This window comes from Oryzias latipes, chromosome 10 (genome assembly GCF_002234675.1).
Source record: "Oryzias latipes chromosome 10, ASM223467v1".
NCBI classification, from domain to species: Eukaryota; Metazoa; Chordata; class Actinopteri; order Beloniformes; family Adrianichthyidae; genus Oryzias; species Oryzias latipes.
In genome coordinates, this window is record NC_019868.2 from 28,047 (window position 1) to 41,762 (window position 13,716).

The following is a 13,716-nucleotide window of genomic DNA, read 5'->3' on the forward strand; positions in this document are numbered from 1 at the left end:
GGGCTTCTGGTTAGGAATCTTCCTGACTTGGATGGTGGGCACGATTTTTCTTCTCACAAGTGCTGATGTATGCAGTCACATAGTCAGCATAATCCTGTATGCTGACAGAAGAAGAAGAGTCCTCCGGAGTGGCTGCAGCTTTAAACACATCCCAGTCTGTAGTCATAAAACAGTCCTGCAATGTGTTCTCAGTTTCAGGTGTCCAGAGCTGAACCTGTTTGGTGACTGGATTAGATTGTTTGAGTCTTTGTCTGTAGGCCGGGTACAGAAACAAAAAGATGTGGCCCAAGTGTCCAAAGTGAGGGCGGGGTGCGGCCCTGGATGCACCCTTTATGTTGGTGTAAACATGATCCAAGATGTTCTTGTCACGAGTGGGAATGTCTACATGCTGGTGATATCTGGGAAATATGGTCCGAAGATTGCACTGATTAAAGTCGCCTGCAGCAATAAAAACAGCATAAGGGTGAGCCGTATCTAGAGAGCTGATGACGTCATGGAGCTCTGCGAGAGCCGCTGCAGAGTTGGCTCGCGGGGGAATATAGACGGCAGCTAAAAACACGGCTGTAAACTCGCTTGGCAGGTAATAGGGATGGCACTTTAGCATCAAAAACTCCACATCAGGCAAACAGTGCTGGTGAACAATCCGTACATCCTCACACCACGGGTTGTTGATAAACACACATAAGTCGCCCCCTTTCGCCTTCCAGGAGGCTGCTGTCCGGTCTCACCGATGAATGGAGTGTGTCCGTAGCTGAAGAACGGAATCTGGGACATTTTCTGAGGGCCACGTTTCAGTAAAAATCAGAGCCCAGCACTCTCTTATTTCCTGCTGTGTCGTCATCCTAGCTCTTAGTTTTTCCAGATTGTTGTCCAGAGACCGCACGTTGCCTCGCAGGAGGCTGAGTAGCGGTGGTTGAGTTGCACAGGCTTTTAGCCGAGCGTGGAGCCCTCCCCTCTTGCCTCTCTTGCGGCGCCGTCTCTGAAGTACTCTCCTCGGGTCAGCTGGCTTGCAGGAGGCTGGCGCGCCGGGGGCATCCCGATGGTCGTGGTGGCCGTGGTCATTAAAGCACACAATCAATTGCAGGTCCTGAGGTATCAATCCGTTAAATCCAAAATAGTGCATGTCTGCAATTTTAACCCTTGTGCCATCCTAGGCACTTTAACATTGGGAGTTGGGTCATCTAGACCCACTAGACAGTGCTCTGGAGCTTTTTTCTTCAATGATTTGTGATCTTCACTGGTGTCCATGGATTACATGGAATCTTTCCACCTTTATCCACCTTTGTCATGGTAGGGAGAACACGTCAATGTAAGGGTGGGGGCATCTAAGATAGCACAAGGGTTAAGCAGTGTCTGGCTGTTGTATGCCAGTCCTGCATGTGCAGTGCAGTAAACTCACAAAATACGCAAAAAATAACAAAAAGCCGGCACTCTAGAGCAGCGCAAGCAAACATGTTCGCCTCGGGGGGTGCCATGACTCATAAAACATATTACCTGTAAAACACAAAGTACCTGCTGAAAAAGATTCATGTTGTAAATACTAGTCCACCACCGTGTTGCCGAGCTGGAGACTGTCGCTAAAGTAGTTAGCCGTTAACATGGGTGCTGATAAAAACAAAACTGGAAGAAAATGGTCCTGCCTCTTTGGAACATCCAAGTTAGGCGGAGTTGACTGCAGATTCCATGACGGCATCTTAGAGTTGGCCTCATCAAGTTTCTGTGTTTCGCCAACGAAAACAACATCCGAAAATTTGCAAAGATGGATGTGCATATTGTTCATAGAAGGAAAGCAATTTATCAAACACCACTAGCTCCGTAAAGAAAGTGTGTGTGTGTGTGTGTGTGTGTGTGTGTGTGTGTGTGTGTGTGTGTGTGTGTGTGTGTGTGTGTGTGTGCGTGCGTGTGTGTGTGCGTGTTAGCCTTGAGGCGTTGCTGGCAGCACAGACTCTCCATGGAAGGGGCTGTTCTCACTTTCATACGTATGAATCTAAGAACTCACTCTTTTTTATGGATTGGGAGGGGTTGGTGCCCAGAGCGCAGGTTTTCAGAGGAATACTCAGGAATGCCTGAATGGATCAAAATACTGCTTTGGGGTTGTTGAGAGGAATTAACATTATAATACTCTTAAAATATCAAAATGTTGATTATCCATGATATAGACCCTTTAACATTTTCCTGGTAACCCCAGCCCCCTCTCTTATATACATGTTTCTCCCCAGATCCTTGCCACAGAGAGGCACACTCACATTTAATTGAATTCATTATTACAACCCTCCTCCTCCCCCTTCAGCAATCTCAGCTGTCGGGGGAAGCCAAAGCTCTGCCAAATATGGATGAGTTTTTGTTCTCTTGGATGTGTGCTGCCCTCCTCTGGGGATATTACATCCCAGTCACCTCAGTGTTCACACACACACTCACACACTGACATACTCATCACAATCATCCCTCATTCAAGGAGGCAAGAAATAAAACTGGGAGCATGTCATTATGTTACCTCCTCTGTGGGTGGAAATGGTGAGAAGAAGGAAGCTAAATGCAGCCAAGGTGGAGGGTTTGAGCATCAAGCAGTTCCCAAAACAAATCAGAGACCAAGAGGGATGCATTTATTTTTGATATTTTATTTTATGACAGGCAAGGCAAGTAGAACATTTTGGAGAAATTACAGACTGCAGTTTGATGCAGAGGACAGCCTTTCACAGTTTAAATAGTTTTTAATTCAAACTTTTTCATATTCTCTTTACATGCAAATGCTTTCCTGCTGCTGCAGCAACATCTTTCTCTATGTTATTTAAAGGTTATTTATTTAGCTAAATTTTACTTCCCGTAGAGCCCGTGTGCCTCTAAAATAAATTGAAAAAAACCCAAACAGATGTTCTATTTTACACATGCATGTTTTGACAAAATTATCTCTTTTCTGAGAAATTAAGAAACAAAAGCCTCGTTTCCACTGAGCGGTACGGTACGGTACGTTTTAGTCTGTTATTTTGAGCATTTCCATTATAAATGGACCCATTGCACCGGGGGACAGTCTATCATCTGTCCCCAACTTACCCCCTTCCTCATATAACCTCATAATAGGGTGAGGGGGTGGGGGGCTTAGCCTGCGATGAGCCTTGGGGGGGGGGGGTTCACTAGGCAGTGACCCCCCTCCTGTGGTTGCCGTATGGAGTGGGCCCCCCCTCTTTCGGTTTTATTTGCACCTTAGACATGTAGGGCCCTTGGTAGGGGGGGTGCTTGGACATCACTGCCAGCAAGCAGCGGATGTCCTCCTAGCACCCTACCCGCCAATTTTAACCGCACCTTAGACATTTAGGGCCCCTTGGTGGGGAGGGTGAGGGGACGTCACTGTGAGTAATCAGGAGACGTCCCCTTAGTGCCCTACCCGCCAATTTTAACCGCACCCCCCTTAGTACACACACCCCTCCCCCCTCAATATATACATCCCAACATAAACACACACACATGCACACACACACTCTCTCAAACACACATACACGCACACACATTTTGCAAGGAAGGTGGGACCTAGGACCATCTGTCCCCTGCCTCTTCCCTGGTGGGGGGTACGGGCCCCTTTGCAACGGCGGCTGTGTCCCCGGGGTGCTGGCTTCCTGGGCCCGGCGGTGCTCTCTCCGCGCGGTGGGGGGGTTCACATTACATCTGAGCCGGGGGTGTTCGTGTCCCTGGGGGGTGGGTTCTGGTCCTTGCTCCTGAGTGCTGGGCCCCGCCAAATTTCCAACTGTGGCCGAGCCTGGTCGGGCCATATTTACAACACCCCTTGTGGGCCCTCTTTTTTCCCCGGGGTTCCCCCCTCCTGGGCGGGGGCGGCGGGCCCCTGCCTCGCTCCTCCCTGGACCAACCGTTGGCCGGGCGGATGGCTGCCTGGAGTGCGGAGTGGGTCTCCCTTGGGGGGTCCTGGCCCGTACCTGGGGTTGGGGCGGGGGGATGCCCGGAACTCCTGGGTGGTGGTGGGGTGCTCGTCTGGGGCTGTGGGCGTCCTTCTCCGGTGGGGCCCTGCGTTGGGTTCTCCCGGCGCGGCGGGGGGGCTGCTCTCCTGGTTGGGCTGGGGCGGCGCCCTCTTTCCCTCCGTGCCTCCCTGCTCTCTGGCTCTGGGGGCCTTGCGGCGGCCCTGCTGGCCCTGGCCTGGGTGGCGGGCTTGGTCGCCCGGGCGGCGGTTGTTCCCTGCCGGTTCCCGTGTGGTGTTGGGGGGAGTCCGGCTGCCGCTGCTGGTGCGGTGGGGGTCTTGGGGTGGGGATGGCTGGGCACTCTCCCTCCTTCTTTTCACGTTCCACCATCCATTTTAGAAGAACATAAACACTCACCTGAGCACAGGTGTTGGCTCAACAGACTGAATGACTGAAATATTTCACACTAGTTGGTTTTAAGGCATAAGTATGCGTGTGAACACTATCTGTTTTGTGTACATGTCGACAGGTGGACATTTTTGCAACTAACAAGTGTGTTTATAACATTTGAGTGTGTGTGTGGACAGGCTCCGCCCTTTTTTTTTTTGTATTTTTTTTACATTTGAACCTTACCATAATGATTAACAATCAGTAAACTTGTTGCTTTATGCTGCTTCATGGTCTTATCCCCCTTCCCCTCCTATTATCACCCCCTACCCCCCCTCTCTCTAACGTCCCTCTTTCTTCTTCCCCTCTTTCCTTTTCCGTCCGGTCCAACACCAAAGATTTTCAGACATGTTTGAAATTAATAAAGTTTGGCCTCAATTACAAAAGGGGTTTATTCAGACATACCTTTGGTTTGTCTGAAGATTAATAACCCCTCTTGTTAAAGTAAAATATGTCCAACCCAAGAGGCCCTCAGCTCTCATCTGTCTGCCTAGCTGTTGGACAGGACAAGTTGAAAAAAAAAAAAAAAAAAAAAAAATAAATGGACCCATTGAGTCGAGCTGAATCGCACCATTTTTGGGCCCCTATTGGTTGTAGGTCCAAATGGAATGGAACGGTTAGGGCGGAGCTACAGTTAAAACCCGTTGATTGGCCGAAGATCATTGTGACAAAGGAAAGCTCCAGGAAAGCGGCTTTTTTTTCTCTTCTCCGCCCGCAGTTTTCACTCAAGCGTCACGATGTATCTAATGCTGTTTGAGAGAAAACACTCACCTGATTTGCTTGGACCATTCTAAACCATACCGAAGCGCACCAATATCTATTGTCCACACAACAGATATTGGTGCATAGAAAACCAAATCATAGCTCACAGTTCACAGCAATTCTTGATATTTATTACAAATCTTATTTGTATTATTTTAGTAATGAAAGTCTGCCAATCATGTTTCTGTTGTTCCTGTGGACTGTAGTTGTCTGCTGTGAGGTGTGACCAATTATCCAGCATGAGGAATGGGAAGGTTAGCGGTCACCTGTGCAAGGTCTCAATTAAAGCACAGCCTCATGGGATCTGCCAGGCCCTCATATTGTATTTATAGAACAGCAGAGATAAACAGCAGCATTGTTGAGAGGAAAGACCTTCAAGGTCAGCTGTTGCTGTGACTGGAAGTGTACACAAAAAGAAAATCTAACAATTTTTGGAATCCATCCATCCGTTCATCTCTTTTCTAAACCCTTTTGGGGACACGAAGACTGCTGGAGCCTATCCAAGCTATTCTTGGGGGAAGGCAAGGTAAACCCTGGACATGTTACTGGTCTGTCACAGGACCATTTTTTTGGGAATGTACAAATTTGAATAAAGTTGAAGGAAGTTCCACACTATGTCAACTCTCTGACACACTATTTAGCACATGAACTAACAGGCTCCCAGGGACAAACAAAGCTTTTTGTTGTCTCTGTCTAAAATGTTTTGTACTCTGAAGAAGTTCATTATGTCTCAGCATTTAACAATTACAACAAAAAACATTTTTGAGGGCACTGGCAGCGCTTGACTCTAAGCAGGTTCAGTTCTCAGGGTTCTCCCTGGGAGATACTTTCGTCTTCAAAGAAAAAGACCAAATGTTATTTAACCATCTGACATCCAACTGAACTGCGGACGGATAGCAGTGATGTACTTGGCCCAACTTGGCGATCCTCCTGTCTGGGCTGGGGCCTGCACTCTCTGTGCTCCTCTGCCTCCCTGCTCTTTGGCGTTGGGAGCTGTAGGGCGGTCCTGCTAGCCTGGACTGCCCGGTGGGCAGATTCTGTCTGCTATACCATGCCTGTGTTGGGGGTACCGCTACCGGCTGGCGGGGGACTTGTGTTGGGAAGGCCGGGCACTCTCCCTCTTTCTGCATTCCATTATCCACCTCAGTAGAACATAAACACCCACCTGAACACATTTGTCAGCTCACCTTTGCACAAATAGTACGTGTGATAGAATAAAATGCTTTATATGTGTTGGTTTGTATGCATATGTGTGTGAACTGTAGTTGTGTTGAGTACATGTTTGTAACACTTGAGTATGTGTGGACAAGCCCCGCCCCTTTTGACTAACATTTACACCAGACTGCTGATGATAATCCTCCAGCATATTGTTGCTTAATGATTGTAAACTTCTCCCCCTCTTTTTGGTTCTGTTATCCTCATCAGCATCCCTCCCTTCTTTCCTCTTTCCTCCAACAAAAAAAGGAGACAAATGTAATAAATATAAATAAATCTAGTCTAAATTACAAAAGGGGTTTATAAAAATACACACCTAGTGTGTTAGAAGATCCACAACCCCCTGTTGTAACAGTAAAACATGTCCAACACAAGAAGCCTCCTTTCTGACTGCTCAGCTGTTGGAGAGAGAAAAAAATAGTAAATAAATAAATAAAACTACAGAAAAATGTAAAGTATATTCTGGCGGCTGAAAAAATGACTTGTCCGTGTTGAGACTGGATGTGAAACAGGCTGCTTAACCAGACTGCAGCTTTGTAATTGAATCTGGTGGGAGTTTTTACACAGCAGTGAAGGTTCTTTGAGTTGGAGGCCTCCAAATTACACTGTGACAAAAACCTTCCCAAAAAACAACAAAAACAATATTCAGGCTTTAAGGGTGTGCGCTCCTGAGGTCCGGGGATGTTGAAGAAAGCAGAGCCTTCATTTTATATTTACAGGCAGACATCGCCACCAAGTGGTCAATGTATCCCCCCCCCCCACCACCACCACCACCACCACCTCTGTAATCATCTTCCAGATTTTCTTAACTCCCCTTTTCTTTGGTGCTGTTTTGTTTTTGGTCATTTTCTTTTTTCCATTGATAAGATTGGATCAACCTCTATACATTGTGAAGTTAAGGTAAGTTGTTTATTGCAAAGTCCTTTATTTAAATTTAGTGAAAATGTTGGAAAATCTCTAAACATACATGACTAAACGGGATAGCATTAATTCTTGGTTTGTGTTGTCTTTGAGAGAGGTTACATGTTTATGTACTCTTTTTGATCATTTTACAACTAAAAACAGCTCTTTTATGTCTTTTAGGTTTGTGATCAACTTTGAAGTAACTGTGTGAGGATTCTGCATTTCAGCTTGTTTTTTTTTTAAGTGGTATTTTTGGTAATGCTTTGTTTTCAGTTCTCCCATAACACTTTCACTCCAGGTTTACGTTCATCATCCACAACTGTTTTCATTGCTGTTATATTTCCTTTGTCTATTTAACCATCTTGCTTTGAGCTTTATGTTTCTCCATGGCTAAGTCCATTTCCCTCCCTACTCCCTAACTACTGAAAAGCTATCTAGTGCCCGGGATATTAAAAGCAATTTGGACACCATGCTCACTACTATTATTATTTTTAAACGGCAAACATGACATCATCGATTTCACAAAGTTCAAATCTAATCAATACCAGCATTTTACATCAACTATTTATGAGTCCTCTGTGTTCTGATTATGCAAACGTTGATGGTTTATTTCCAAAATACATTTTTTCGCAGAAATTGTTTAACTTGATTACTTTTCATTGTGGTATTTGCAATCTATTGAACATTGATCACATCATCACATTTGGGGGATTGGTATTTCTATAAATCTTTTGTTTTAGTTGATCATCTCTTTTCTCTCTTGTAAGTCCTTGCTTTAAACTTTTTCCTTAATTCCCCTGAATATCTAGAAATAATGAAAAAGAATCACATTTGTTTTGGCTTTAAGTGAATGCTAAATTAAAGTCATTTTGAAACTGAAGTATTTTGATGCATCAATAAAAAGTTCCGGTCATGGTCAGATCATTAAGTCTTTACCTTAAAGGTCTCTTTTCAGGCTTCAGGGTGCACAGGGGGCACATATGTGGAAAGGGATATTTTCTCTCCTGGATAAAGTAAAACAACTAATGACTCTTGTTCAGGGGGGTCAAACTCATTTTCACTGAGGGCCACATCAGCATAGCAGTTGTCCTCAAAGGGCCAGATATGGCTTATTCATTTAACTTAATGTAATGAAAAATAAATGTAACTACTCCTTGATGTTAAATAACTTATTATTTATTTACTATAACTTTTTAAAGTGACAATTACAGTTGCATAGAAAACATATTGCTTGTTGCTCCAGCATAAATCCTTTAAAACTGATTCTGTCAGGTTAGGTTATATGGACAGTATTTAAGTCCTAATGTATAGTTGCCCAATCCAATATTTTAAGTCTGATTTCCCCTTAGATATGAATAAATACACACCAATTTTTATTTTTTATTCTAAGAAATTATAAACTTTTATGCTCTCGTGGGCCACATAAAATGACATGGGGGGCCACATTTGACCCCCGGGCCTTGAGTTAGACACATATGCTCTAGTTCCTATACACTTTGTAAATCTACTTAGGTCTACTTCAAGCAAAGATCAACATTTCATCTGCTTTCATCTACATGTAATACAAATGGAGCCGGTTTGATCCTCACTGTGTATCATTAGTTGAAGCCTTTGCAAAAAAATTTGGCTGCAAAAATCTGAAATTGTGAGCTTAGATTCTGTTTTGCTCGGGTGCAGTTCAGAACAGTGGTAAATAAAGCTCCCATTTCTGAGTGACCGCCATGGTGTCAGTTGTAAGCTGCATCTTATGACGCAATTTACTGCAAAGAGCAATTTCTGAGTGTGGCCCTGAAGAAAAGTCCAGTGATGGATAAAGAAGAAAACATTGAAATATTAGCAAACATAAAGCAACATATGACTCATGTTTGATCTGTTATAAAAATTTCTGGATTTGATGTAATGTCTTCTGATGGTAATCAATAAACTTTCAATAAAAAGTTTGACTATTTTTTTTTTTTAGTTCTGATTGCTTGAAACAAAACAATAAACCAAGTGATGTTTCTTGAAAGCCTCTCTTTGTCTGGTGAAGAAACAGATTTTGACCGTCATTTACAGCTATATGTCTCTTGAACGCTCCAGTATCTGTGAGAAGGGATTTGGCAAACAGGTTCTCTGATCTGTATTTGTTGCTGAACTTTTGTGCTCATTATATTCAAATAATCATAAACACCATGTTTTCACACAGATGTTGGTATTATTATTGGCCTCCTCAACCACCATTTTTGTTCCTTTGTTGGACAAAAGTTTCTCCCAAATAAATTGTTACTATCTCTAATGAAAGACTTTTTTTATTATTCTAAATAATTTACAAGGTTAGTATCAGTAACATACAAGAACGCCCTAAAAGACTTTTCGTGTGTACGGTAATGGATCAGGTAACAGTTACAGATCGCGTGATGATTATTAAATGTATAAGAGAACTGTGATGTCATCCATTGAAAAAGCCTTACTTCTAGCTCCAACAAAAGGAAGTCAATTCAGTTGCCATTTGGAGCCAGATGACATCAGTAAGCAGCGATTGGTCAGATTTGGTCTGAGTCAACATTTCTATGGCAACCACTGTTGCCAATAGGGTTGTTTGAAGTCCAAACAAAGGCACGTGACCCATGAGACACCAACACTCAGGAATATCCACGAAGTCCTAGCATAGTAGTACAATCCCTCAGGTTATCTGCAGCCTTACTCCACCCAAGCAAAGCTCATCATTCGACGGTTATGGGACAAGCCTCATGGCTGAGAGGACTGCCTTCTGAAATAATGCAAGCCTGGACTAGTTGGGAAGCCGAGCATAGGTTTTTACCTCTGCTGTCTCTCACACGTTCTTTTATGTGCCTGTAAGTACCACCTTAGGAGGTACCATGCACCAAGTCCACATCTTTACTGATACCAATGGGGGTGTGGCCTACCTGCAAACTCAAGACAGCAATGGTGAGGTACAGCTGTCCTTCAATTTTGCACGTTCACAAGTGGTTCAAACACAGCAGCCCAACTAGCTCGTGTCCTAGAGAAGGAACTCACCCTGACAGTGACTCAGACGGTGTCATGGTCCCACTCCACAACAGTTTTAACCTGGCTACAACCCCAGTCCTGTCACTACAAGGTCTTCCTCAGCGGAAGAGTAGCCAAGATCCAAGAGCTTACAAATACTGGTACCTGGTGCTATGTGGATTCAGCCAACAGACCGGCAGATAGCCTGACAGGAGCCTAATAGGTGGTCACAAAGACCACCTTTCCATCTCCAAGACCCAGACACTTGGCCGGAGATACCTAGTTTAGAGCCAGAGGAATACTCTACAGAGCTTTGGAAAACTACCTTCTGTGGTATGGCAGTTACTTTATCTACCAGACAAAATTATACCTTACTATAAGACCTGGCAGGAGTGCATGGAGGCTAAAGCCCTGAACCTCCATGCATTGAGCCCTTTAGATACTCCTCCGAGCGCCAAAGAGTATTGTCAAGTGGAGAAACTCGTCCTACAGTAGGTACAACAAGAGTCTTCCCCAGAGGACTACAAGCTGTTAGCAGCAGGGAAGTCAGTCTTGCCAAGCAGCCACTTACGCACCCTCTCTCTGAGCTGGACTAGTCCTCAAGCCTAATAAGAGTATGTCAGCTGCATCATTCAGATGACCTTAGTGACTCAGCGTTGCACCCAATTGTCCTAGGCCCGACACACTCGGTTACCCTGCTACTGATCAAGGAGTACGACCAAGACCTCCAACATCCAGGTCCAGAGTAGTTGACTGTGTGGGCTTGGCTGGATCGTAATGGTGGTTGGGTCTTTGTGTTTACTTTTTTTTGGTGTATCTCTTTAGCTTAAATATTTTAATAACATTTTTTTGTAATAAAGAGTAGTATATTTTCTTAAAGCACTGGTCTCTGTTTCCTATGTCGGAGAGTCCTGTGTTTCTTTGATTTTTTGTTTTCTGGTGGCGGCACTCGGCAGCAATGGGGAAACCACAACGCCCCACCAGCATTGAGAATAGGTTAGAAACCACCTGAAGACTGTAAGAATAAAACGTTATTAGAAAACACAAGTTTAAAGTTACTCAATCACAGAGGTGAACCAAATCAGGCAAAAGTGGCATCCCTGCTCTTACAGCAGACTATTTTGTGCTTTCTGCTGTTCAGGTGATGTGATTTTTTTATTTTCTTCTTGTTCGATAGGGGAATACACTGGGCCTTGGGTAAGTTGTCTAGTGTTTCACAATGAACACATTTTGAAGAACAATTGCCTTTTTTTTATCCATATGTGTAATCTAGAAAACCAAAAATAAATTTAAATGTGAATGAAAATAGTTTATTTGAATTATAATAAATGTATTTGTAAATACTTGAACAAATTGTAGAACTGATTTCCTGTCTCTGCGCTTGTTGCTCCACTTGTGACAGTGGGTGTGGAATCCCCAGAGATCTGCTGCCCTCGTTGGCCGCCGGCAGAGCTGCGCTGCTCTGTGTATTTTGGGAGTCAGGACTGCAGCATGGGTTCTCGCTGCAGTCCTGACGTGTCAAGCTAAGAATGAAACAGCCCCATACCGGAAGTTCTCCTTCTAAAATAAGAGCATACATTAGATAATGTAGATATGCTGTAGGGGTGCAACGATTAATGATTTTTTTTTCTTCAAACAGATTGAATCGATTAAAAACACATCAATTCATTTCATTTTGAAACAAATAATTTGCTCATTAATTGATCTTTAAAAATACCTATTTGGACCGACGTAAAATAGGTTTATTTTACTATTGCACCAGACAACACACATGTGATGTCATCAAAAACTGATCATCCATCATTCCAGTCCAATGTGTGGACAGACTTTGAATAAAGTCATGTGACCATCCAGTGTCTAGAATGTTCTAAGAATGTTCCCTTTGGATTCTTTGGATGTGGAAAAACAACAGTGGTGAACTTTAGGAAACTAACATGTGAATGGATTTGACATTCATTCTAGTTTACTTGTTTGTTTGGACACAGATTTCATTTCCACTTGATGATCTGGAAGAAATCCAAGAATCTGGAAAACTTCACTGTTCAGTAGCAGGAATTTCTGTCTGAGTCTGACTGCTGGAAGTTTGGATGAAGAGGATCTGGATCCATTCTGGGTCAGAGAATAGGATTGTTTGTAATGAACTAATATCAACTATGAATTGTCATCCACAAATTGTAATGTAAATTGTTGTTACACCCCTATTAAACACGTAGGGTTGTGCCTTTCTGCTACTGTGGGAGCCGCAGAGGAGGTTGTAAAGTTGGAAGGACGTCTTCGCCGGAAGCTGCATGGTAACGCTCCTGAACTTGACGCTGGTGGCTGCAGCCCAAACGGAGCCGTGACGCCGGAGAGCAGCCGCTGTGCGCCGGCCCGTCCGCTGCTGCAGCACTTTTCTTCAGCCCGGGGAGCCGGCGGACGGACGCCACTGCCCGGAACCGCCCTGAGACATTTCAGCAGGCTTCGTTCGTCCATGGCCAGTCCGGTGGCAGACGCGGGGCTGTCCCAGCAGCATCCCCTGAACTCTGCGGCGGGGTCCGCTTTTCAGGAGGCGCAGAAATGGATCGAGGTGAGTCGCCGAGCACGCACGCAGGTATTCCGCGTGTGTTTAGTGGTCTTAGTCTGTCAGGTTACTCTCTTTGATGGACCGCTTCGTCACGTGTTGGCAGGAGAACAACCTGACAAAGTTGCAGTTGAGCGGTCACATTGATTCTAGGCAGCATTGCTCTACAGTCATCCTCGACACGGTGTCGCAGTTATCTTTCAGAAAATCTGCTCTCTGAAACTAAAAAGATCATTAACAACGAGTTTTTTTTTTAGACTTTTACACAAACGTTTGCAAAAAAGAAGTGAGTTATTTGTGGTGGTGAGGGCCATTGTAAAGAGTGTGGCTGCAGTGAGGCCTGTTGCATGTCTGAAAACAAAGAATGCATCATGTGGAATGGATTTTTGCAGGTTTGCAAGCTTTGTGGACAATAATCTCACAAACAAGGTTTTGTTTGGGGAGACCCCCCCCCCCCACACACACACACACAGACACACTGTGTTCATCATCTTGCAGGGAGCTGACTAATGTCAGCCTTAAAAGAACATGACCACGATCATACATGTGTGTTGGTTGAATGCAGACAAACCTTTTTTGAAATTTGTCATCTAATCATTTACAGCCTGTTCGCATCAGGACTGGTTTGGTTTGGTTTTCCTTTAAGTTTGTTGGCAGGTGTTGTCAGGTTGGTGATCCCGGCCAGGGTCCCGGCCCCTGTGGAGGCATGACTGATAAATTCCAAAATTAACAAATAAATCAACATTTGACTGACTTGTGCTAAATAGGATATTAGCTCAAGCTGTAAGCGTATCAAGGTTAAGTCTCATGTAGTGAGTGTGGCAGTCATTTCAAGACCTACTGGGACTCTTCACCACTTTCCCAACCACAGTGAACCTCCAGCCAAGCTGTCGGCTGTTGATTGAAAGTCAGATGTCTGTAGATCCTCACACTAGC

At 44.4% G+C, this 13,716-nt stretch overlaps 1 protein-coding gene across 8 annotated transcripts in view; it reads left to right on the plus strand.

Annotated features, from left to right (window-relative positions):
• Nucleotides 1-12,540: 12,540 nt before the first annotated feature.
• The window catches only part of limch1 (LIM and calponin homology domains 1), a 92,869-nt gene continuing 91,693 nt past the window's right edge, over nt 12,541-13,716 (plus strand). For 5 of the 8 annotated variants that reach the window (XM_023959453.1, XM_023959454.1, XM_023959458.1 and 2 more), the window contains exon 1: nt 12,541-12,786. In XM_023959453.1, coding sequence (XP_023815221.1) covers nt 12,691-12,786 — 96 coding nt within the window. In that variant the 5' untranslated portion in view covers nt 12,541-12,690. The remainder of the gene's footprint in view (nt 12,787-13,716) is intronic. The other 3 variants (XM_023959459.1, XM_023959455.1, XM_023959460.1) reach the window with 1 other exon arrangement.